The sequence below is a fragment of the Centruroides vittatus genome, unplaced genomic scaffold (genome assembly GCF_030686945.1).
Source record: "Centruroides vittatus isolate TY-2023 unplaced genomic scaffold, ASM3068694v2 scaffold_861, whole genome shotgun sequence".
Classification (NCBI taxonomy): domain Eukaryota; kingdom Metazoa; phylum Arthropoda; class Arachnida; order Scorpiones; family Buthidae; genus Centruroides; species Centruroides vittatus.
In genome coordinates, this window is record NW_027122718.1 from 11,622,370 (window position 1) to 11,649,276 (window position 26,907).

At 31.0% G+C, this 26,907-nt stretch overlaps 1 protein-coding gene and 1 long non-coding RNA gene across 2 annotated transcripts in view; both read right to left on the reverse strand.

The window, feature by feature from the left end:
- Positions 1–4,093: 4,093 nt before the first annotated feature.
- LOC136990087 (uncharacterized) lies at positions 4,094–9,695 on the reverse strand. The gene is made up of 2 exons (XR_010883002.1): positions 9,617–9,695; positions 4,094–4,353 (listed from the first exon to the last, which is right to left on the reverse strand). It is a non-coding gene; the product is annotated as an uncharacterized lncRNA (long non-coding RNA).
- Positions 9,696–11,973: 2,278 nt separating this feature from the next.
- Positions 11,974–26,907, reverse strand: part of defl (Integrator complex subunit 7) — a 57,920-nt gene continuing 42,986 nt past the window's right edge. The window contains exons 17-21 of the mRNA XM_067288618.1: positions 25,314–25,382; positions 16,210–16,363; positions 16,021–16,119; positions 15,701–15,892; positions 11,974–12,283 (exon numbers count right to left, since the gene is read on the reverse strand). Of these exons, the coding sequence (XP_067144719.1) occupies positions 12,041–12,283; positions 15,701–15,892; positions 16,021–16,119; positions 16,210–16,363; positions 25,314–25,382 (757 nt within the window). The 3' untranslated portion in view covers positions 11,974–12,040. The remainder of the gene's footprint in view (positions 12,284–15,700; positions 15,893–16,020; positions 16,120–16,209; positions 16,364–25,313; positions 25,383–26,907) is intronic.

Sequence of the window (26,907 nt, forward strand, 5' to 3'; positions counted from 1 at the left end):
TGGAAAGGGCTTAACGGATAAAGTTGTCATTGGTGAAAAATATTCAATCCTAAATTACTTAGATATAACAACCTAAGAACGAGAAGGTGATAATTGTACCAAACTATTGATATGCTCAAATTTTCAGAGGCTTTAAGCATAATGCCATAAAGAATTTAGTGATGATAATGAACTCTTCCATTTTTATTTTGTGTGTTTAAATAATTACATTTAAAACAAATTTTAATTTTTAAAACCATGCGTCACAAAGCATTCTTAGACTACCATAGTCCGCGAAGCGAAAGAGTAGATACGAATCAGCCCCAGCAGGAAGGGCTATGTCAGATGAAAGGGATGGAAGGAGACATGCGAATTCTCTCCCATCCTTTCATCCAACATAGACTTTCCAGTTCAAGCTGACTCGTGTCTACTCTTTCGCTAGTTTTAAAAATACTTAAAGCCTGGTGCGCACTTGAGGAAACGGTAGGCTAAAACTTGCCGTGCCGTCTTTCCGTGTCGTGCGTACTCACACGGAAATTCCCATACAATTGAAACGCGCGCCATCTGCCAGCCGTAAGTATGAGCAGCTACTGCAGTACGTAGGCCACGTGCTAGTAGTCGAAAATGGCGTCGACCGGGATTGCTTCGTTATATCGATTAAACTTTCTAAGTTTGCCTACGATCTTGTCGCAAATAAAAAAATAAAGCACAAAAACGAAGAATTTCGATAGGAAAAATATTCTAAATCGTCGAAAGTTAGGAATATCGAATACTTTCGTATCCGAATTACCATTACGCCATTCCGAATACGTTACGCAGTATGTATATTTGACATTAATATTTAAATCGGATAGTAATATAGCGTATAAATGAAATATATTAACGTATTGGTGTATAAATGAAATATATTAACGTATTGGTGTATAAATGAAGCTTTTTAGTCTTGCTCATCGAATGCTATCGTCCCACGTGATCTTTATGACGACATTGCAAAACGGCTTTCCTATTTGTCTAATTTTTGTAGTTCCGTAGTCTGTTTCGGCATGCGAGTACCAGGCTTTAGAGTGTCGCCATATCGAATTGTTACGCAGTTACATTAAAAAAAAATTCAAATATGATTTCAGGAATTCGTTCGATATAACTTCAAAATTAAACATTGATGACTTGCAATTGTTTAGTTGAAAATATGTTCACCCGTTCAGTTAATTATTTAAGTTAAGAATGATGTCGTAAAGTACAAGTAATAGGTTTTGCTAGTCCAACAAAAAAAAATGGCGAATGCTGTATTTTATTTGAAGACTAGCTGTTACCCGCGGCTTCGCTCGCGCAGATTTTGCAAGCAAACCTATTTGCATTCAATATTTCAACAACCTCTTAGTGCCCACAGGGCGGAAAGAGTAAAAAAAAAAAAAAAAAACCATAGTAATTGTTATTTAACACCTACCGCTTAGGATGATGAGAATTGCTGAGAATCAAACCAACTGTTTTTAATTTGATAAGTTTTCTGGAACGTTTACAATCGTTCTATAATCGAACCAATATGCAAAAAGAAATTCGAATTTAAAACGGTTCAAACATTTGGTTAAAAAATCGAAATATATAAAAATATTTATAACAATGTCTGAAATGTTATCAATTTAATACCCCTAAGTACTCAATGAAGACTAAAAGTAATTAAAAACAAAAAATCGCATCTAAAATAGTACAGTAGAAGCCGTTCTTCAGGCTTAATGCTCTCCCTCTCCCCCTACAGGGAGAATTTCGAAAAATCCCTTCTTAGTGTGCATTTTAATGACGTACCTTAACTGTGTACCAAATTTCATCTCTAGGTTCTGGAACTTTCTAGAAAAAACTGGAACATTCTCATTGAAGCGTCACACATTTTCAATGTCAACCACTTTCAACCCCCATATCTCCCACACCCTTATAGCTATCGAGACGCAACCACCATAGTGCACGATGGGAGACTTGGGGCTACTACCACACACAAACACCATTCATGTGCGATGTATAGTTTTGGCTGCAGAGTGAGATATAGGCGCACACACGTCCATTTATATATATATATTGTCTGGCATTACATTCTGGTTTCCGGTATTATAATATTAAGAAATAAATCACACGTAATAAATAATACAGTAGAGAGTCGTTTATCCGAACACCGGTTATCCGAACGCTTTCCAGTCGGACTGTGTCGTGCTGAATCGAACGTTTTTGATACTAAATTAACTTCTAAAGTATAATTTTTTTGTTTTTATATTTTTTAATATATTTATTTTGTACAAAATAAAGAAATAATTTTTAACGATACAATAGCCTTGATTATTATTATAAAAATTTTCGTTAGGCTTAAAATCGACAAAAATTCAACACGAAGTGACACGCAACAGAGAAAAATTTCAACATCGGATAGATTAATATATTTTTTTATACACAATCGGTTATCCGAAAAATCAGTTATCCGAACAACCCCAGTTTCCAATTGATTCGGATAAACGACACACTACTGTAGTTAAAACGATAGAATTTGTATACTGGATGTTTTATTTGATGATGCATATAAATATAATGGACTTGAATATAAAAATTAAAAATTTTTCAAATTATTCAGCGGATAAAAAGCTTGAATTTGGCAGATAAATAATATAGTTTTTTTTATATTACCTATGGAAAGGTCAAGGATTTTAGAACTGGAGTGAGAAACGTTCAGTTGTACATTATCCAATTATTAGAGAGGTTGCGGCCGACGTTTTCAGCCCAAAACGTGAACGTCGGACGTTGAGCGCCGTCATCTGGCAATTCTAGAAGGATGATGGCGTTCGCTACGTCTAGCATGGCGAGTAAAAGTTCGGCCTAAACTTCTTAATTTTTGTGTTTGGGGTTAAAATTATAATGTATTTTTTAAATAATGATTAATTAAGCATTTATGAATAATATTGTAAAGAAACAGACGATTTTAATCCAGAAATTATTTAATTATTAGCGAGGTTGAGGCCGAAGTTTTAAACGCGAAAACGTATACGTCAGACGTTCAGCGCCGCTTTCTTGTATGCCTAGAAGTTTGACAATGGCGTTTGGAAAGTCAGTGGAATCATGCTCGACATTCCAAACGCCATTGTCAAACTTCTAGGCATACAGGAAAGCGGCGCTGAACGTCCGACGTATACGTTTTCGCGTTGAAAACTTTGGCCTCAACCTCGCTATTCAATTTTTTTTGCAAATGATGCGAAGTGCCTATAGGATTTACATATATTTGTGTTCATAATAACTTATCATAATTCTGTAGGAGTAGGTTTGTTCTTCCATGGCATCTTCTACCGTCAACAGCATAATAGGTTTGTAAATTTTCTATAAATAATTTCCCGAGCTGCTTTCGGAGTTACATAAGCCACCACTTCCCTCGACAAAAGTATGAGGTCGTCCTATCGTACGGTAGGAGCCACGACGCTAATTAAAAATATTTATTTAGTGTTATTAAACATCCTATAAATACTTTAAAATAGTTTAATTTATTTATTTACCTTCGCTAGTAACATTCGTCGTTGTTAAACGTGTACCGCCATTTTTCAACAATATCCCATGAGTCAGTGCACGACGTGAACGTGTAGCGCAACGTGTTTTACTTGGAGTTCAAACTTCAAACATGTACTTCTGCTTGCCGTACAAGTTTAACGTTTGAACTTCGGCCGCAACCTCTCTATTGATGATGGAGGCTATCAAGTAGAAAAATACTAGCTTTTTTCGAACAGTAAAGTATTTGAGTTATTTCATAAACAAAAATATTTCATTATACTTTTTCTCGAAAAACATTTGTTATACCTCTTCCATGCACACACCAATACAATAGATTCCCCGTTTTACGAATGTGCTATAAAATTCTGCATTTAAATAGCTTCTATTTCTGGGTCTGGTATGATTTTATTATATTTAAAAAAGTAATATAGCCAAAATCTCAAAACTGCTACCTCCCGTTCAATAGAACGATATAACTCGTTAAAACATACAAATAAGTACGAAACAATTGAATAAACAGCAAAATAAGACGAAATTAAAAACAGATGAAAGATAAATTAATTATACAAGATTTTGAATAAATGAATGTTACGTCTACAAAAATTTGTTATGAATTATTTATTACTTAATTACAGTTTCATTTCTCGTATGACAGTGTTCAGGGACATTTCTTCACACGGACACAAGACGAAGAGAGATTATTTATTTTTCTAACGTATCCCGTGTCGCAGATGCAGCCCTCAGACAAATTAGAACCGACTATGCAGTACTGTGGACAAACTGGATAAACCGCTGTTCCATTTTCACAATAAGGTTGACAAGAAACGCCACATTCTGTATAATGTTGGTGAGGTGGACAGACTGAAAAATTTGAAAACTGATCAAAAACAATTTTTTTTAAATTTACAAAAATGTTTCGCTATTTTGTAATAATTAATAAATATAAAAAGGCTGGCAAGGGCTCTTGCTCGAGTTTCCCGACACTCGAACAGGGCGTTAAAAGAACCATTAGAAAGTCTCGCAAATTTCAGTTATACCAGAGTCAGTACATATACTGGTCTCTCAGCTATTAATAGAGAGATTCAGGCCGAAGTTTTCATCTCTAAAACGTGAAAGTCGAACGTTGAGCGCCGCCATCTTGTAAGCCTAGAAGTTTGACAATGGCGTTTGGAACGTCATTGGAATCATGCTCGACGTTCATAGTACTGTGCTGCCCTGTACATCATATTTTTCCTGTTAGCAATAGAGTCGTGTCAGTCATACATCTAACTCCGTCTGGGAAAAATTTTGAATCAAAGTAACGTTACTTCCGCTGTAAACCGGAAGTTCGTATATAGTTAATCTGGGTCCCCTGCCCTAATCTTTCCATATCTAGTTTCGACTTTCATCTATCTAACTCCTTTCTCGAGATCAAGGAAGGAAAGACAGATAGGTGACGACACTGGGAATTTATAGCTTTACCATTTATTCAAATTGCGGCCCAATAATTTTTTCATAAACGCAATATTTACGACACTTTCCGCATAGTTTATACAAGCTGTTGCCAAAATATAAAAAATTTATTATCACTTATTCTAGCATTTTTACAAGATTTTTTTTTATTTAAACCAGTCATACGAAGTCTTTCCGACGTTAAGGTTAGCAACTTCAATCACGTGTGGGTCCACCACAACCCATCCAACACGGATCACTTTTCAACTATTAATTGACCCTTATTAATGAGTTGTTTTGGCCATCCTCTTCCGCGATATTCTTGTGAGTTGTAAATCTTTTCGAGGAATTATACGTTTTCCACTTATCTAACTGTTTCGAAAGTGGTGTAAAAATATGCCACTTCTCACCAGATCTGCAGTAGCCAGATTTACAGCCGTCAGCAGACACTTATTCGGCACTCTCTTGTTTCTTTTTCTCGTAGAAAAAACTTATAAAAATGCTTGAAAATGGCAAAACTACCTACTAACCAAAGGGATAAAGCGACTCGAGCGCTCGCTATCGTCAACCTGACACGTTAATTCTAGAGCATAGCTGAGAAACCAGTATGTCTATCGACTGGTATAACCAGAGTCAATAGATTACTGATTTTTGCGCTAGGCTCTCAAATAGAGTTAATGTGTCAGATTTCCGATAGCTGGCGTTAGAATCGCTCTACGGCTAGAAGAAGTTTGTTTATCGATTTGGTTAGTAGGTAGTTTTACCGTTTTCAAGCATTTTTGTAACTTTTTTCTGCTGTTCTGTCAAAAAAATCTTATTCGTAATTACATTTTTTAATTTTATATCATGTATAAAGAAAAAAAAGTATATTTGATTTGTAAAAAATTAATAATATGATAATTTTAAATTACAGATGAGGATCTGGATAAATCGAAAATAATTATATTTTCGATTTAATTTATCCAGGTTTTAAATAGAGATCTGTTTAAAACTGTTATATTACTACATGTTGTAAATGAAAGTTTTGTACATAATGTTCTGAGTATAAAATATCTGTTCAATACACAGGTAATGGTAAAATAAGTAAATACATTTGCATTTTTCTGTTTTATTTTATTACATGTGTATGACAATACATGATAATTAGGAAAACCATAGCTTATCCTCTGATACATGTAAATAGCCATAAAAATTAAATCATAATAAATTATTTAAAGAATAGTTTGTCTTTAACTTTAACACTACATAAAGTGTGCTATACAATTTTACTTGATATAGTATAGTGAGAAATAGTATTTGGGATGAAATAGTTTTGTATTTTTGACATGAGAAATTACACTCGCATTGGCTCTATATATTTTGGTAATTTATCAATATATAATATTCTGCACTATCAAAAGTAGAATATGAATGAAGATTTATTGATGGCCTACTACACCTGTCCTTTGTTTATATAGGCCTAAAACATCATTAACATGTCTTTCTTTTAGACTCCATGTCATCACTAATCACTATCGCTATTGGCCCACCAGTGGCCAAGTGGTTCCGTTCCCTGAACATTGGGAGTTCGGTCGTGGGTTCGCACCTCGCCAGAACAGGCTGGTCACGTGGAGTTTTCTGGGTTTTCTCCACGTCTGTAACGCCTAAATAGGGGCCAATTACCCTTAAAAAAACCTCCCGGAAAGCATCCTTCAGGTAGACTGCCCAAGTGTTGCGTTGCTGTAACTTAATAAACAAACACAATATCTTGTCAATCCTACATTTACCTATGTTATTTATCAACCTCTAACTCATCAGTTATAATGTGTCTGTAAATATGTTGTCTAAATAGTTGGAATTTCCTTTACCTTTAACAGTCTATATTTGAAATCCAAGAATTAAATCTACTGACTACAATAATTCACCTAATGTTAATAAATAAATAAAAAGATATGGGCTTAACTTTGATAAATTCCAAAGCCATCCTAAATCTTTTTTGTAACACATTAAATCTATCCTATCTTAACACATGGTTTATCATTTCTATACATTTCCATAATTAAACGTTTATAATTCTCAATCGACCCCTTTTCTTCCTGATTCAGAGTTCTTGGGAATCCCGAAGGAATCCTATACTAATAATGCATATAAAGACTTAACTATAAATTTTTTGACTACCTTTTCTTACCCTTAACGAAAACTCCCAAAAGTATTTAAAAATGAACACAAATTGTAAGCACAAAACAAACAGTCTAATCAATTTAAAATCTAAAATTATGAAAGTGACAGTTAATAGAAATATGAATATTAACGACATTTACGACAAAATAATGTTCATAACCTGATAAAATAGTATTTATAAGTAGTCCTTTAAAAAAGACAAAAGCAATATCTGAGTTAAAAACGAGAAAATTTCATATATTAAAAGAATTTCGAATGTTTACAGCTGACTCTCCCTATGCTCCAGCCAAACTTACACCGTGAAACGATTGCAGCACTCGAAGTAGCGGAAATATTGTTTACGCCACTATTGTAGCATTAGAGCTATTGGCAGCGCAAGGACCAGCATATCTAGCGACTCTGCTATGACACTAGCTCAAAGTTAAAATAGCGTGTTGTGCCATCTGTTACGAGATGTTATTAAAAAAATAACTTATATATTATTAATTATCACCAAAAGGCTTAATTTTGAGGGTAAAAATGGATTTTAAAAAATACAGTATTGTAAATGGCGGTAACGATTAAAAGAAGTTTCATTAAGTTTGACACTGAAGTAAAATTTCATTAAATTTCATGAAGTAAAATTTTATTAAGTTTGACACTGCTCGAGACGACATATGACCCCTCTATTTTCCTCCACCCGCAACCCTTAATCGCCATAATTTAATAACATCAATGTTCCATATACCTAGTATACAAGTTAATGAATTAGATGAATTAGTAAAATTAAAAATAAAATAATACAGAATTATGGCATGTCTTTTCTACATAAAATTAAAACGTTTCATTAAATAAAAATAATTTATCCTGTTATTAGCGAGGTTGAGGCCGAAGTTTTCAACGCGAAAACGTGTACGTCGAACGTTCGGCGCCGCTTTCCTGTAAGCCTAGAAGTTTGAAAATGGCGTTTGGAAAGTCAGTGGAATCGTGCTCGACATTCCAAACGCCATTGTCAAACTTCTAGGCTTACAGGAAAGCGGCGCCGAACGTTCGACGTACACGTTTTCGCGTTTAAAACTTCGGCCTCAACCTCGCTATTAACTCATAATTGTAAAACTTCATAGCTTTAAAAAAAAAAAAGTCTTTATTATTAAATTCTGTATAATCCATGTACAATAGTATAAATTTATTAAATTTGTCCCTTAATAAATTTTCCAAACTTTATAAAATATTAATAAACTGGGAAAAAGTTTCATAAAGAAATTGTTTTTGTTATGAGATCAAAATTATTAAAATGATAAATACCGTATTTACTCGCAATATAAGACGAGGTTTTTATCCATTTTTCACTGCTTCAAAAACCTAGGTCATCCTATACGTGCGAGCGAAGGATTCTTTTCGTTTTTGTCTAATTTTTGTAAACTGTGTATTCGCATTTTTTACCGGATTCTCACCTACTGGTGTTCAAAAACAAGTGTTTTATCTGGATCGTTTGAATAGTTCTTGCGTATTGTCAGGAGTTAAGAAGAATAGCAATAGGAAAAGCAAAGCTTTTGAATTGAATTCCAAAATCACATGGGAACCCGATATATTTTAATTCATTCCCACGTGAAAGCAGATGATTATTCGGATATCATAATTCGAAGAAACTCGTAAGTGTAATCGACGGAGAGTGAATTCGACTGTTAAGAATTGGCAAAAACGGTTCCCGATTGTCCAGCTTTACACGAACAAATTACGTTGTCGATTTTACAAGATTTTTCCTTGGTTTAAAATGCCAGTAATTTTTGTGGGACAATGTGTGCGTTTACGTGCATTTGATATTTTATTTGTGATTAAACGAAATAAAATTAGAATTGTATTAATAAATCTAATTTTCTTTATTTTGATCTTTAAAGTCACACCTCGTCCTACATGCAAGGTCGTCTTATATTCGAGTAAATACACTAATACCATTTGAATTAATATTAACAAAGAACCAAAAATAATAAATAACTTATCATTTTTTTCCATCAGTTCATTAACACCTGCCCTCAAACTGAAAGTGTAAATTGTGCGCGAGAGAGAGAGAGACAGAGTTAAAATATTTCAAAGAAGTTTTATCGACCTTAGATTATTATGAGTATTAGATTTTGCTCTCAAACTTTTAATACTGCATAATTAATACAGCACTTTTAAAATTTAAAAATAACAATTGATATTGTTGTATGCTTGTATATTTTGTGCGCTGTAATTTTGGGGAAATTTTGTGTATGTTTGGGTGAAATTTTGGATCCTGAAAATATTCTGCACCCCCTTTTCATATGTTGCATTGTACCACAATACTTCTTGTTGCCTGCTATACTTGGTCAGTCATACTGTCAGAAAAACAAAATCAGCAAGGCAATCAAGGAAACAAATTTCCCGACTTTCCATGACTTTTTCCGAACAATAGTGAAAATCTCTGACTTTCCAGGTTCGTAGGAACCCTGCATCTAGCGGTCCTCTATGTTCTTTTAGTTATGTCTCAATAAAATCACAATTACAACATAAATTATCCAATAAAATATCATACCTTGATCAAAATTGAAAGGATGAATACAAAAGACGAGAAACAGAAATGCCAACATGATACCACTTTGATGTTCTACCAATTCAGATTGGGAGTTTTACAATTATATAAAGTACAAATACTTTATAAAACAAATTATTCACAGTGATAAAATAAGCCGAAATTAATGATTTACCGTTACATCGTTTGTTGCATAACGAAGTCTTTTGTAATAGGCTATATTGTGTATAATGAAACAGAAATTTGTCAGTAATTTTGTTAAAAATAAATCTAGTGTTGAAAATTAAAACATTTCACAACATTTATATTAAATATGCAAATCCTTTTGATTAAAAACTTTTGATGATATAAATTGTAAAGTTTATCGTTTCAAAATACTATAAAATGCTTTGTTTTAAGGAAAAGTATGATGTACAGGGGCAAGATACTACTAATTTGAGGTGTAGAGCATATATTTTAAATTAAGTAAATTTAAAATATGATTAAAAATTGCAGCCCGGCATTGTGACGATGTCACAATAAATTATTGCTTGTATATTTTAAAACATTATTTTCTATGGATTCGTTGCATAAGCCAGCAGTCTGTAAAAAGATTTTTTTTATTTGCTAAATAAAGGGCGTGGGATGAATAATACTTTGAGTTTACGAGTGTGTCTTTTGTAACTAAAAGATTAGTCATTGAATAAGTTTGTAAGTATGAGTAGTCAGGAGTGGATCTACATAGAGACTAATAGGGCTTAAACCCTGGGTCCCCAAGTGTCAAGGGCCCACAAAAATTGATCATCATAATTTTTAATAGTTTTTCATTAACAATGAGCACTTATCATATAGTAAAGAACAGTTAATAATACTATAAATTACTATTATTATTAATATTTGTTTTATTGTGATCAATTGATTTCTTAATCTAACAAAAATGGGGCTCCATTGAACTTCAATAAGCCCTAGGCCCCGAAAAATCTAGATCCACCCGTGAGTAGTAGAGTAGGCTACCAAAGAGAAAAATGATCGGGTAGATGCAGTAAATCAATGTGGAAAATTTATTCTATACAGATAAAATCAAGATGGTCATTTGCTATATTTTTTATATGCTAACATACATCGCTTCCTGGGTGATAGGGAACTCTCAATGTCAGAAGCCTCATCCCCTGCCTATCTTTCCTTTTGCCTTCTTTTAACGGGAGAAAGTTTTTACACGATGGGGATGTTAGCTCCATATGCAACCCCAACACAGAGGACCGGTGATCTGGCCTTAGTCTGGCCCCTGTCCTCTGACTTGTTCGGTATGGGTATCCCCGTCCATAGTAAAGCTGCCGCCAACGTAGTTCGCAGGATATCGAGGCACGAAGCCCGCTCGCCACGTCAACGTGGGGATCTCGAAGTAGGTTTTATACGCTAAAGCAGCTAAATATACCTATTTGTTCTAAATGCTCTCGAGTTGGTCTTTTGTCTGTAAATACTCCATCTTTGGAATTTAAAAAAAAAATGTCAATTTCTTTAAAGCAACCTTAAACCAATTTTACTATAAAGTTAAATGAAGAATATAAATACCATAAATAAACAAGATTTAATTAGGTTATTATTATTCTTACTGGATCATGTTGCAACCTTCCATCTCGACCAACCTTGCAACTTTATTTTCCACCTTGTAGAATCAATTTTACTGTTTAAAATGAAAATTCGACAACAATAATTGTAAATGACTACAAATCTATCTTTCATCAACAAGGTTATAAAGAAGTGACGTTAAGTGAGGACTTTCTATAATCATTCGTACTCTCACCTACTTCAGATTAAGAAAATGAGAATTCAAAAACATTCAATATCTAGTCTGTCTATGGCAGAACTCTGATTAACCAAATGTCCAATTATTCAAACCACCATTTGTCATCCTCTATCACTCTCCCACTGATGCCACACTACAATTCTCTTACGTCGTGCAACTGCACGGTCGGAGACGTCAATTTGTTGTGGCAGATCCAAATGATCGGTAAGATGCTATTCACACATTGATGAATAAACATACATGTATCGGTGTACAATACTGTGCTGCTATCCTGTAATTTAGTTCTTTACGTATTACTCCACTTATCTGAATTTCCTGCAGAATGTATTAAATTTGGATAATTGAAATACTACTGTGTTATAGTTTTCTGAAAACAATCAAAACATTATGTAAACTTAGAGAATACAATAGTATTGTATTATAATTTTTTATTAATGATATTAAAACCTTTGAAATTTTTAAATCTCTGATTTAAAAAATTTCAAAGATTTTATTCAATAATATCATTAATAAAACATTAAACATATTAGCATATACATAGTACAGAGTAATTTGTTGAAAAATAAAAAATATGTATTGTATTGTATATTTATTTCATTTATGTACATGTATAAACATACAAAACTTATAAAATGATTGTTCTAAAATCTTGTTCCAAATGTGCTTCTAGATGCTTTCTGATTGCTGTTATCATCGTGCGATTTGATGGTAAGTGTCATTTTTGGACCAGTTTTCCATTGTGCTTCCGTCTCGTCGATAACCGTCGCTTCCACCGTGACTAAATGTAATCCAGGTACAGAAAATGCTAACAAAAACTGAGCTTGAAAATAATCGTTGTGGGGTGTGACCGTTTGCGTCATAGAATTACTTGTTTCTTGGGTCACCTGCAAGCGAAACCAAAAATTATTCATTTAAAATTTATGTTAACTATAATTAAATAGTTTATTTTGGTATCTATTAAGGTCATCAAATAAAGTTAATCATGGATATTAAATAAATCATATTAAAACATGTTAATTATTATAAGATTGTTTAAATTTTAAAAAAATGTGAGCTTTAAAACTGATATATAGATTATATTGGATCAGATTGCAATTATAAATTAATAGAATTAACATTACTTGTATGTTAGTATTAATAATACAAAATTTTTATTATAATACCAGAAGACAACTATAATAAATTCCGGCAGTAATAAACATTTAATGCAATCGATAAACATTTTTGGCCCCATTAATAGCCCGGCTTCGGGTCAAATAACATAAACCAATAAAATTTGTAACATAAAATTATAGAACACCTAAACGTTCTAATGTCAAACGTTAAACTCTACGGGTTTGTCATCTGACCCGAAGCTGCCCTATTAATGTGGCAGAAAACATTAGTCGATTGTGTTAAACATTTTGGCTGGAATTTATTTCGGTTGTTTTCTTGTCTTGAGTGTTACACAAATTTATGAAGAGTGTTAGACGCTCTTCATAAACTTGTATAACACTCATTATTTACACTGTCTCTTCTATTGTTCAAACTTGAAATAAATTAAATGCATGAATATTTTTAAAAAATTACACAAAACTAAAAATTTTAGTCTCATATTTTACTACATGTTTTTATCTATCTTGTTATATTTTACTATAAAACAAAACAACTTTTTCTTTTGGATTAAATTTTTAAGTGTCAAGAAGCTGTAGTTTTAATACGTAACAAAATTCCACTGTATAAATATATTTATGTTGAACTATGATAAGTCAGAGCCATTTGCATTCTCAGTTAGTCTGGTATAGGGATTTACATGTTAATTTGAGTTTGAGTCAAAATTGTTGTACTCTTTTACTTGAACATAGTTTAACCACCAATTTTTTTTTTGACAGATACTTCCTGCTTGTTAGTTATTGAACCTATGCATGAATAATTTAATTCTGTTTTTAAATTATTTTAACATGTAATATTCAAATACAACTGAAATTTAAATATAACAGTCACTATTGCTTATTCAGTTGGTTTCAATTCAAACATTGGTTACTTAGAATGTAATTGTATTCATCAGATCAAGTGTATAATTCATTATATTCTAACAAAACACTATATTATTTCATCATTTGGTTACTGATGATGCCAACCATTCTACACCATTAAAAAAAAGCGAATTTACATTAAATATTATATACTTCACTTTTTTAGAAATGCAAATTGTAAATATGACAGCAAAAAGAAAGCAAAATAAACTTTCAATTTCAACAAAACTTGCTGCAACCTGAGAAGTAGAGAAGCAAAATAATTTGAAGTGTCAGCCTCGACATTATCCACATGGTTAAAAACAGTGACAAAATGAAAACTGCAAAATAGGGCTCAAAAGTAAACAACAGTTCATAGAGTGAGGTACAAAGATGTTGAAGAAGAATTTTAGAGAGAGTGGCTCTATAATAGAAGTAATAACATGCTAATGAGTGGCTCACTGCCGAGAGAAAAAGCATATCAAATTTCAAGTAATCAGTTACTTACAGCAATTCAAAGACCAGTTTTCCATTTACTTTTGCTGCATTGTTGGAAAATTAGGATTGATAAACATTCAGGTTGGAGATGATGAAACCAACCTTTGAGGTGTATACTGAAAACAATATTTTTAATGCAGATGAGAGAGAACTGTTGTAAATACAAGGAAAATCATGCTATGACATAAAACAAAATAAGGCAGAGTAACAGTATTGTTTTGCTTCAACGGTAACAGAAGCAAAAAATTATTTCCACTGGTTAATAGCAAAATTCATGATCCAAAATGGATGAAACTTGTTAAAATTTGAAGTGTTTGTCAATTGCCTTGCAAATAAATGAAGCCTATTTATGATGTATAAGTATACAATGTCCAAAAATTATCTGTACAACTTCTGTCTTTACTAGTAGACAATCAATCAAATCTAAAAATTCCCATGTGTCATATTACAGAGAAACTTAAAAATCTTTATACAGAAAAAACTTAATGTTTGTCTTGGCTGTGGAGGTATAATTCATTGGCCGGCTAGATCTCCCAACATCACACCCTCTGATTTCTTTCTTTGGGGATTTGTCAAAGATCTTGCGACAATATGCAGACAATTTAAAAGCAAGAATCACAACTGCTATTGAATGAATTGATTAAGAAATGTTGCAGCATACATGGAGTAGTGACCAGATATTTTGTGATTCATTAATCTCCGGAGATTCTAAAACTACAGATTCTAAAAATTCTTGTTCAATAATCCTACATGTGCCATCATAAATTTTATTACAGGATAAAGTTGTACAGATAATTTTCAGACCCTGTATAATATGAGCAATGTAAATTCATGAATGACAGAATAAATTTTTTTATGAATTACTGAGATGCTGCAATGAAAAATGACAGCTCAAAACAGGAACATTTTGCTTTCTATCGGATACTGTTTCTTCTCATATTATTGGCTTGAATTTGCCAAATAGAATGTTCTTCCTCCCACCAGACCCAATAAGCATCTTATAGTCTCTGGATCAAGACATAATTGCATTTTAAAAAGTTACAGACAACAGCTTGTACATTTTTTGGTACAAGAGATTCCAAATAATGTTCCCTTGAAGGACAAAGAAATGGACTGTCTTCGATGCAATGCACAACTGTGTGATGGTATAAAATGATATCTTATCTATTACAATACACAATTGTTTTTCAAAGGCCAGTTTTGTTTACTAAAATTGTGGAAGTGATAATGGAGAATCAATGCACACACTGCATGTAGAAAAACATATTTAAGCACACATATTAATATGTGTGCTTAAATGTTTTCCTACATGCACATATTATATGGTTTTTCACTTCAAAGTAATATTTTACGAGTACATTAATGTATAGTTTATCTTCTTAGTTTAATACTTTGTATCAGTAATGCAAATTTACAATACCCAGATGTAACCAGTTGTCGTTATCTTATGAGTTATGAAAAAATGATAAGTTATTTACTGTTTCCAAACACATTAGTAAATATATATTATAGAGTATGGAATATACAATTCTTCAGCAACTACTGGCAAATTTAATGGCAGCACCAAGTTTGAGATTTGCTTCAAAACTTCAAACTCTGAATTTTTTGGATTAGGATAAATGAATAAAACAATTTAAATTTTACAATAATTCAAAGCACTTCATTCACAAAAACAGAAAAAGAACCTTCTGAAGATAGAATGTTTAGTATATTGAAGAACATTTAGAGCATCAGAAGAAATTAAATTATTCTTTAAAAATTTGACTCTTGTCAATATTTTATTTATATTTTAATAACATATAAACTTACTTTAATATCCGAAGTTGCTATTGATCTCGACTGAAGGACAGAAGAGACAAACAGAGTAACTTTTGAAACCTTGCGATAAAGTCCCGGTTGTGTTCCATGCTGAACTACTCCTTCCACTTTAATTGCCAAATGTGCAGTATTTAAAATATAAATTGGATCTCCAGCTACTTTAGGTTGAGGAGATATGGCCAGCTAAAAGTAATTTATTTATATTAGTTTAAACTTATCGAAAAATACAAAATTATCAGAATAAAAATGATATGTATATATGTACAGTACATTTATTTAACTTTAGTCTGATCTGTTATATATAAACTTACTTTGATACTAGTGGATTGGAGAGTTTGGAAAAATAAACGAGGCAAACACAGAGGAACAAGAGCTAACTCGTGGCTTACACGTAAAAGATTATCAATTTCCTAAAAAGATTTTAAAATTAAATTAATCATAATTAAAAATAATAATTTCAAATAATTACTAATCACTTTATCATTTTAAATAATTATTACCTTTCTGCCAATAATTCTATAATCTCCTTGAAAACCAATCTCTCGTATATAAACAGAAGAACGGCGACAAGCATCTAAAATTTTTTGGTTTTCTAAGGTTTGTTGAGTGCATTCTATATTTAAAATATCTTCGTTTGTTAAGCCCGTTGATAAACTGTTAAATTTTTAAAAGTATAACAGATAAGACAAACATCTATGTTGTTAAATCAAATCTGATAATGATAAAAACTATAAATTTGACTATGCCTTATATCAGTTTAGTTATTTTATATTACTATCATATATTAAATGGTTTATTAAATATCTATAAGAAGATTAATACTCTGTTTTTTCTGGAAAAGAGAGAGTGAGAGGACTTCATAAGCATAAACTTTAACATAACTATTTCTTTATTGTGTAAGTTCTTCACATTTGTGAAATTTTGTAAAATAAAATTCACGATAGTTATGTAGATTATTCTGAAATGGCAACTATATCTGTCAATATGTGACACAAAATCATCACAAACAATATGCAATAAAAGCAGTTGTAAACAAGAAATATACAAAAAAAAAAATTGAGAGAATATGAGGATTAAGAGCAACAAAAATAACTTTTGCTTTATGAAATAGTGATAAAATAGAAAACTAGAAATCAGCAATCTTCATATTGTACATATTTTATTGCTACAATTTACTTTTTCAAATAATTAAATGTATTAATAAACAAAATTAAATCTATAACAGTATAGAAATAGTTATACATACAAACATTAAATGTATTTCAGAGGTCTTTGTTTTGCTTCAAACTATCCCTTTAACTTTATACAACAGTATCAGATATAATAATGTATAAATAATGTATAGAAAATATTAAATAGAAAAAAAATTAATTATTATAACTTATATCTTATAGTGGATAAGTATTAATATTAATCCTACTTTAATTTTGACAGAACTAAAATAGCTATACTTTAAAATGTAGCCTTGATGTGCTAATAAGATTTAAACAAATTACACTGAAAATAGTAATATTCATAGAGAAGAAAATTCATCATAGCAGGAAAGATAAATAAAAAGTATTACATAATACATTTTGTTGATATGGACTTCCAATATTAACAATTTCAGATAATGCATATTAAAAAATCACAAGATATGAACAAGATAGTAAAGGTTATCAGTATCTTAATTATTTGTATTATTTCCAGAATTATACACACTGTAAGCATTAGACTTATTTAAAAAAGTTTATAAACAGTTCTTACCACTAGCAATATCATGAGTAAATTATTCAACTCAGATTACATAAACCATATTTTTTTGAAAAACAACAAAGCTCTACATAATCAAATAAAGTAATTATAAACAGCTCCATTAAAGCAATTTATGATTAAAATATTTTTGCTATGAGAGGGGTGTGTCACAACTACTGTGACTGGTGGTTTTCACTTTGAGCTTAAATAATAAGAAGAAAATCAGTAAACCATTGATTTACAAACTCATTTAAATTAATAAAGGCAAAAAAAGTATTACTTTAATATTAATTATTTCATTAATTTACAGAGTGATACCTAATCTTAGTCCTATGCAGCATTCACCAGTAAAATGTGGAAGACCTCCAACAAGTTAAACTAAATCATGTAACAGAAAGGACCAAACCATCCCAGCCAATACCAAACTAATAAATTTCAATTTGTCTACAGCTGCTACTAACTCTTGAAGAGAAAAAGATCTACAGAGCCCACAAAAACTATCAGGTGAGCAAAAGGATTTGTGTTCTACTTCGTTAACAAATTCGAGTGAATCGACAAACACTTCTATGACAGATTTATGGAATAAAATTAAAGATTTAATTAATAGATTAGATTATCTATTGATAGATTATCTAAACAAATGCTTTTGTGAGAACCTGGAGTTAAGAAGGGATATTTTAATGTTTTAAATGTAATTTTAAATCAAGAAAGAAAAATTATCTGTCATTGTTAAAGGACGTACTTCCTCTAAATCATAGAGAGAAGCAATGTAGTTCCTTCAAAACTGATAGTGGAATGAGGCATTGAACTCAACTATCGGTCCAAAAATGCCTGACTTCCTCCTCACATCGGAAATACGGTGTGATACTCAAACTATACTACTGGTGGATCAATGAGTGTATAAGGTGAAGGGTCACCTTCAAACAGCACTTTCATCGTGCTTTAGTCACCGTTTAGCCACATGCTTAAGTCGTGCATTAGCCATAGTTCTTGCTCTTATTTGGCACTCTGGCCGAGTGCCGAATCATCAATCTAACGAACTCCCTACTCTCCAACTCTAGAGGTTGTTAATGTTTTCGACATCTTCATCATCTTGGATGTATATAAACAGGTAACAAATTGATAATTATTGTATACTCTCTCTAATTGAGTTATATCAAGTTATTGAATACAGGTACACCTCGTCTTACGTCAGTAATTGTTCCAGGAGAGGCGATGTAAGTCAAATTTACTTGTGTAGTTACGACGTAAGTCGTAGTTTCGACTTACATCATAACTAAACGCCAATAATGGAGAAAACGCCAATAATGAGCACTTAAAGACCGCTAAATAAGACGACAACACAGAAACACAGATGTTTTCATGTTTCGTTCTCTAGGATTTATGATGATTATATTAACATTTACTGTAAATATACATATTTTAATATGATTTTATGTGCTTTTAACGCTTTTCTAGTCATATTACGACTTCAATAATTGTGGCAGACGGATGTAAAGTTGAATAAAATGACTTAATTAAACTTGATTTTTATTTTTCCATATACTTTTTTGACAAACGACATATAATTGGGAACGACGTAACTCGAGGTATACCTGTAGTTTAGAGCAGGGGTAGCCAACTTTTGTGTACATAAGATCTACTTTTATCTTAAAAATGTGTCACGATCAACTTGTTTTCATAGGCATAGTCTAAGTGGATAGAGGGAGGTGTGAAATATGTTTATACACTGTGCTTCAGTACAAGGTGCACTCCTGCGAGCTATGAGTAGATAAGCAAAATATATTCAAAACTATTCTTTTTATTTTTTAAATCACTTAAGTTTTCACGATATAAGGCTCATAAATTTCCAGACCCAACTTTTGATATTTGCAGCTACGAGTTCATTCCGTACAGGCGGTACGTAAAAAAATCTTTCAAGATAGATTTTTAATAACTTAAAATATAATTTAATTTTTTTATCAATTGTGGTACTATTTGTTCATAAATATGAAAAAGTTGTTATAAAAATGCACAGTATGGCTGATAATTTGATTTTAAGATTTCTTTCGCAATTTTTTCGTGGGCCAGGAATATTTATCATGGAAGAATGATATAAGATTTTTAGACTTATTCTTTGTTAATCTATCAATCATGGGCGTGCACATTGTATTGAAACACCCTGTATATCTACCTACGTAAAAAACAACATAATTATTTAACAGGCCAAAAAACTCACATCCAGGGAAATTAAAACAATATGAGTAATTATTAACAATATTTATTAATTCAAATTGGCTACAGATAAAGACAGATTTGGAATTTATTTTATTACCTTAATAACAATATTGTTAATACATGTACTAAAGAAAAGAAGCTACCTGTATGACAGTACCAAATATTCAAGCTAAATGGCTGTGTTTTTCTATGAGTCGAGTCATAACTGCATGCATACTGTTGCGTTTGCGTGTTACGTTCAGGCGTTGTGTTTGGTTACAAGTGTAACACATAAAGTAAAGACATCACAAGCAATCGACCAAAATTGGCTTTGCAATCGACTTGTGGGCCACCCTTGGTTTAGAGGTTACATTGTAGAACCTCTCTATCTATTTTTGTATAGTTATTCCTTTGATTAGTTCATTTAAGTTTATCGTTATGTATATAATTATTTAATGTTTAAATAAATATTTCTCGTTATATTCAAATTTGTCTAAATGCCAAACTCCATCGTCTTCCCCATGGAAACCTGTTAAGTATACCCTCCTAAGTTCCGGTCATTCTTGAAAGGATTTCAGACCACTCGGAAATTTATTTAATTCAATTGCAAGTTAGGACGTGAATTAGTTTAACTGGTGTCAGGACCTTGATGAGAGGAAGGATTTTACCGGTCTTTATTAATACTGATAGTGAGCGAGAGTAAACCTGGAACCCTCCCAATCTCACACTTTCTATAAAAAACAACGTTGACTTGATACATGAATGTACTGTACTTGAGAATCTAACTAACAATTTCAAAAGATGCAAAAGGAATTCATGCAATTTAAAATTGACTCTCTTATTAATCGTTTTCATCAAAATAATTTAATAGAACATAACTACTTCCCTTCAAAAAGTATTTCTAAATTAGAAATTCAAAATTTTATGATGCTAACTCTGGGCCTAGAGTCAATGGAGGACATTCTGGTTGTAGTTCAATTAACCAAGACAACCAACCCAATCATAGGACTTACATTTAAAAATAATCAAGTTTGGGATCAATTTTTTACTGCCTTTATTAAGAAAAAAAAACAACAAAAATTGCTTGATGATTAGCAAAGCTTGCAAATTTTGGCAGACCTCATAAAGAGTTCCAGAGTTAGATAAAACAATCTTCTACCAATTCGTATCAAAATGAAAAAACAAAATCAACAAATTAAACTACATAATGGTTTTATACTGATAGGTTAGGACAAAGCAGTTGGTTAATGTGGAGATATCCTACCTCCTACCAAAGCACTCAAGCTGATAAACAATCAACCACAGAATGCCTTCTCAAGAATAGTAACTACAAAAAAATCAAATGCTCTCAGTATTAAACTTGAATTGCCAGAGTCTAAAAAATAAAATATTGTATAATTCCTTCCAATTTATTCTTAAAGCAGATATTGTCATTTTAATGAAACGTGGATAATCTTGGAATTGTTTTACAAATCAAACATTTATTTATGTTTGATTTGATTTAAAGACTATTTAATAGAAAGCATTCCGGCCCTGATGTCAACAGGCCAAGTCGACCAAAAGGAGGCATATGTATCCTAATAAAAAAGAATTTATGCAAACTTTTTCAAATTAACAAACCCAATAACTTTATAATGCTATTAATTTTAGTGATTAACACAGAATTTGAGAATCTAAGGAAACTCATTATTGTGTTGGTTGCTTATATTCCTCCAGATCATTTAGATATACTAAAAGGAGTTTTTAAATCAATAGTCATGGCAGCCCATCACACTGTAGACCCTTTTATTGGGAGACTTTAACTCTTGTATAGCTGAAATGAATGATTTCTTATTGTAATGGTCCAAACAACTAACTAATACAAAATATTTGATACTTAAAAGACATACACACCAACAGACTAGGCCAAAATTTAATAAACTCAACAATAGATCATGAAATGTACTTAATAAATGGAAATATTAAACATGACTGTCCTGCATAGTGCAATGGGAAATCTACAATCAACTTTACAATATGCACTGAGTTCCTGTTGGATTTGTGTATGGAATTTACTATAACAACTTATGATGCCTCTGATCATTTTTCTTCCATAGCAAAATTCATGTATACTCAAAAAAGGATAAACAAGCTTAATAATAGTTACCAAAAGAGAAACTGATTTTTAAGATAGTTGAGCAGACTAGAGAACCAATTTAATCACCTCCCTGAAATAAATGGTTCTGTGGTGAAATTTATATAGCCATGGGACAATTAATGAATGTTTATATACAAATAAAGAATAAAGCAAAAATTTCTCATCATAAGTTCCAGAAACCATGGTTTCATTTTGCTTGCTACAAGATGAAATTATTAGAACAGCAAAACCTAAAATTATTCAGAAAGGACTCAAATAATACTAATTTTATGAATTATATGAAAGTTAAACAAACTTACAGTACTTGCTTGAAGCCGAAAAGAAAAGACATTTCAGAAATCTGGAATCTGCTTTGATCAATGAGTGTAGGAACAGCAAATTATTCTGGACAACATGTAAATTTCATTTTAAAATAGATTTTGGCAATAGTTCTCCAGTTAGAAGTTTTTCCTTGTGTCAAAGTTAACCCTTTCCCGGCCAGGGTACCGATCTATCGTTACCCTATTCGTTTAGCAAAACGGCCAGGGTACCGATTGATCGTTACCCTGTTAACAATCGATTTTTATAAAATTTATCGACAACAGATGTCAGCACTTGACGGCATCGTCTTGTTTATCGTTCATTCTACATATTTTTGTCCAGGTGGTGTTTTGTCGACTTAAAAAATTTTAATTATCGGTTATTTTTTCTTAATTTTTCATTTTCTGATAATTTTTTATTTTATTTTTAGCATATTCATGCAATAATAATATTACTATAATAAGTTTATTCAGCTATAATATGTTAATATATCGTAAATATTTAAGTTATGACCTTCAGTTCTGATATTTTATATATTTTTTTTAATTTTTAATTTTTAATTTTTTTTAAATCTAAAATATTAGCAAATGTTACATCTATTGCTATTGGTAATCATATGTTTATTACAAAAATATATAGTCTTGTTTGATATGAAATGAATAAAGTATATTTGTTAATTATATTAGATGAAAGCAGAATAAAGTTCAGATTTCAAACAAATGTTTGATATAATGTGCGATAATTTCACAACGAATAAACGTACGTGCATAAATGTAATATCAAATTGTACAGAACAATATTCTACCTCATTCTGGCTCAGTGACAATAAGAATAAAGTAACCAGACAATGTTAATTTTGACAAAAAGTAACAAATTTTCAAGTTTGAATGTCAATTATCATATATTATTTTTTTTTTCTCATAAATTTTTCAAACAAACTTTATTGAAAAATGTCGTATTTAAAACTAACTATATTGATAAATATATGTGATTTTTTTCATATGAATCAAATAATAATTTAATTTTTGGTGAATTTTTAAAATAATATTGCCTGATTTACCTATTTTGACCTTGGCCGTTTTACAAAATAAGGGGGCGTGGCAAACGGCAGGGAAAGGGTTAATATCAGCATTTTCCCATAATTACACCTATCCAACCATTCTTAATTAATATTGCTACCCATAACAACCATTTGGACATTTAAAATCACAATAGAAGAGCTACAAGACTCAACTGACAAAATGCAAATTAAATCATCACCGGGTAGTGATAATATTCCAACCAAATTTCTTAAACTACTTCCTTATTTGGCAAGAAAGGAACTACTAGATTTATTTAATTCAATGTATAATGCAACCTCATACCCAATTTCATGAAACTCAGTCTGACTTGTTATGTTATTCAAAAGGAAAAATAAATTATCCCCTAATAATTACATACTAATAGCTCTTCTTTCAACTCAAAAAATGCTTCACGGTAATAATGACAAAAATTTCAGCAATGGAAAATGAGCTTAGAATCAAAATTTCAATACACATATACAAGAAATAGAAGCACAAAATCAGCAACTATTTTGTTACTGTTATTAATACAATTACATCTAACTAAAAAGCATAGAAAATTATCCACAGCTTTCATAAACATTCAAAAAGCCTTCAAAAAGCTTTACTAGTGTACAACTTAAGAGCTAGGGAAGCAGGAGAAAAATTTTTTTCATTGGTGTCAAAATTATTCTCAGAATATAATATAAAAATTATACAAGGAAATACAATATCCCCTTTCTTCAGCTTATCATGAGGAATTCTTCAAGGTGATCCACTCTCGCCATATTTATTTAATTATTACTTAATTGAAATTGGTAATAGTTTTTCATTATATTCTATTTGTGGACAATCTAACTATCGTGGCACCAACCAAAGTTTCCTTGCAAAGAAAAATTAATCAGTTAAATTCATATCTCAAATTATTTCACCTAACAATAAATCCTAACAATAATTATTTTATTTAATTATTTATCACAATAATAGTAAAGTATCACAAAAAGAATCTGAAATATATCTTGACAATACACCTCTCCAAAAAGTTAAGGAAATTAGCTATTTAGGAGTGACCTTTGACTGGAATAGTAGTTTTAAATAACATGTTTCCAAATTAAATAATCAAGTGAATATAGCAATTGATAACCTGCTATATTTATGTTCGACTTTAAAAATATCCACACTTACATATGAAATTATACAAGTTGTTGATAAATCCAATTATTTATTATGCAGGCCCAGTCTGGGGATTGGACTATTTATACAGATTGGAGCAGTTTCGTGTTTATTTTCTTCGAAGATTACTTCAATTAGAAAGAACAGTACTGATTTATGCCATCTGTCATGAAACCGGGTATTTAGTTTTTCCTTTCTTTTTAAAATGAATAATAAATTCTACTACCAATTAAAATTCAAGAGTGACGATAATATATCTTTTCTACATCATAAAATAATTAGGTGAAGTAGAAAATTAAAGTCTGCCCAACTATGGCAAACTAAATTTAATAAAATCTTACCATCATTCATACAACTTAACAGAAAATATTTATTTATTGGTTTTCAGGTACACAGTGTTGTTGGTGTGGTTCAAAAGACTTTTCAGTGTCACACCTGCTGCAGGATTGTCAAGGACTTTTGGATATGCGTGAAACATACTGTACACCGCACCTCACAATTTTACAATCATTCTAAATAATCTTAAAAAAAAGGATCTCCACTATTTATATAATTGTCTTTAATGTAAGTAATGTATAAATTTGTAATGCAGTATTGTTGCAAGAAATAATATAAATAATTCAGAGACAACCAAAATAAGTTATTTGAGGTGGTATTATAAAACCTGTATGCTTACTTTCAATATATTTATTGGAGTAATTGTGATAAAAAAAATTGTTGAAAAAGTCCAAGAATCTGTTAGAAATTAATTAATGCATGTGTATTGAATGTTACTTGAAATATGTTACTGCCCCTGTGCAACAGGGTTTTCCCTCTTTGCTAATAAAAATTGATCGATAATTTTGCTATGCAGACAATGGTGTTTAGTTTCTGTACAGCAGGAAATAATTTTGTGATGATAATATAGTATAGAACAACATTAAATCTGTTATCTATTATCATTGTCGGTAAAACATTATTTAAATTTAAAAATACCAATATCAATAATAATAGAAAAGTTTCTGTAAAAACAATAATACTATACCTTAATCCATGATTATGTTGAACTAATCTTTCTATTGCTTGAGCAGATAAAAGACAACTTTGTTGCAATCTGATTTAAAATGTTAAATAAATAAGCCTTTATATAAAATGATTAATTTCATTATATATTTAAAATGGATTTTCAGAAATAAGAAGAAAATTAATTTCTCAATCACAAATACAAGAAATATAAATTTTAAATTCTGTTTCATATTTTAATTAATTGCTAAAATCAAAATAATTATTTTCATAAATATATAAGATAATACAGGGTGATTCAGTGGTGGCATTCAGTAGTTTTTCTTGGAAACCATTAGAGATAGGAAGATGGGACTTTTAATCAAGTTTACAGAACAGACGGGGATAATTTTGGCGACCTTCGGTGACCTTGAAAATCAATAGTTTTGAAATACAGAACAAAATAGAGTAACTTTAAATTTTAAGAAATGCTTTTGAGCCATTATATGGATATTGTGCAACAAAATAAACACCTTTTATAATATGTCACACTTTCTTAAACCTAATGGTTTTCAAGATATTGACCAATTTCTTCTAAAAATCTAATTTCTATGCTGGGAACTAAGTTTATCAGTTTCCATTCTTTCTCTTATTGTATCAGATAGTTGAACAAGCAGGCTTTGAATAAATTGAATTGCTAGTTTTTCAAAGGCATGAAGGAATGTCTTTTTTTGGAGTGATCTTTTTCATTTTTGTGTATTTACTTGTTTTCTCTGTTTCATTAAAATGGGTTATTCAAATGGAGAAGCATTTGATATGTCAATGGATTTAGGTGCATTTCACCAAAATTATTCACAGACTGCAAATCTTTATGCCAGTCTTCATGAAGAACAATTAAAGAAATGGTTTACTTTCAGCATCATTCTACAAAAAAACAAAAATCAGAATTCAGGAAAGTTCTTATTAAATTAGTAGATGTAAATTATGAAATGTATGAAATGTATTAAATGCCTTCCCTAGAAGAATAAATTGCTGTATACACCAAGAAGGTAGACATTTTCATTATCTAATTTAAGTAAACTTTGAAATGTACTTTCATTGAGCTGCAATTTGAAAAAATTGTAGATCTATAAATTCCCACTGTCATCCATCTGTCTTTCCTTAATCTCTAGAACGGAGTTAGAGAGATGAAAGACAAAACCAGATATGGAGACCAGATGAACGAGGCCCTGATTAACTATACACAAACTTCTGGTGCAAATTAGAAGTCACGTTATTCCAATTCAAAAATTTTCTTCTGAAAAGAGTTAGATAGATGACTGACATGACTCTATTGTTAAAGGAAAAGTATGATGTGGGGGCAAGCCACTACTAATTTGAAGCGAGCATATATTTTAAATTAAATAAATTAAAATTATGATTAAAAATTGCAGCCCAGCATTGGGATGATGTCACAATAAATAACTGCTTGTTACTATCATGTAGTTTTTCTCAGAAATCATTAGAGATAAGAAGATGGAACTAATAACGAAGTATATAGAGCAAACAGGGGAAATAATTTTATAAATAAATTGATAAACTTAGTTCCCAGCATAAAAACTTTCAAGAAAAAGAGAAATCATATTTTTAGGAAAAAA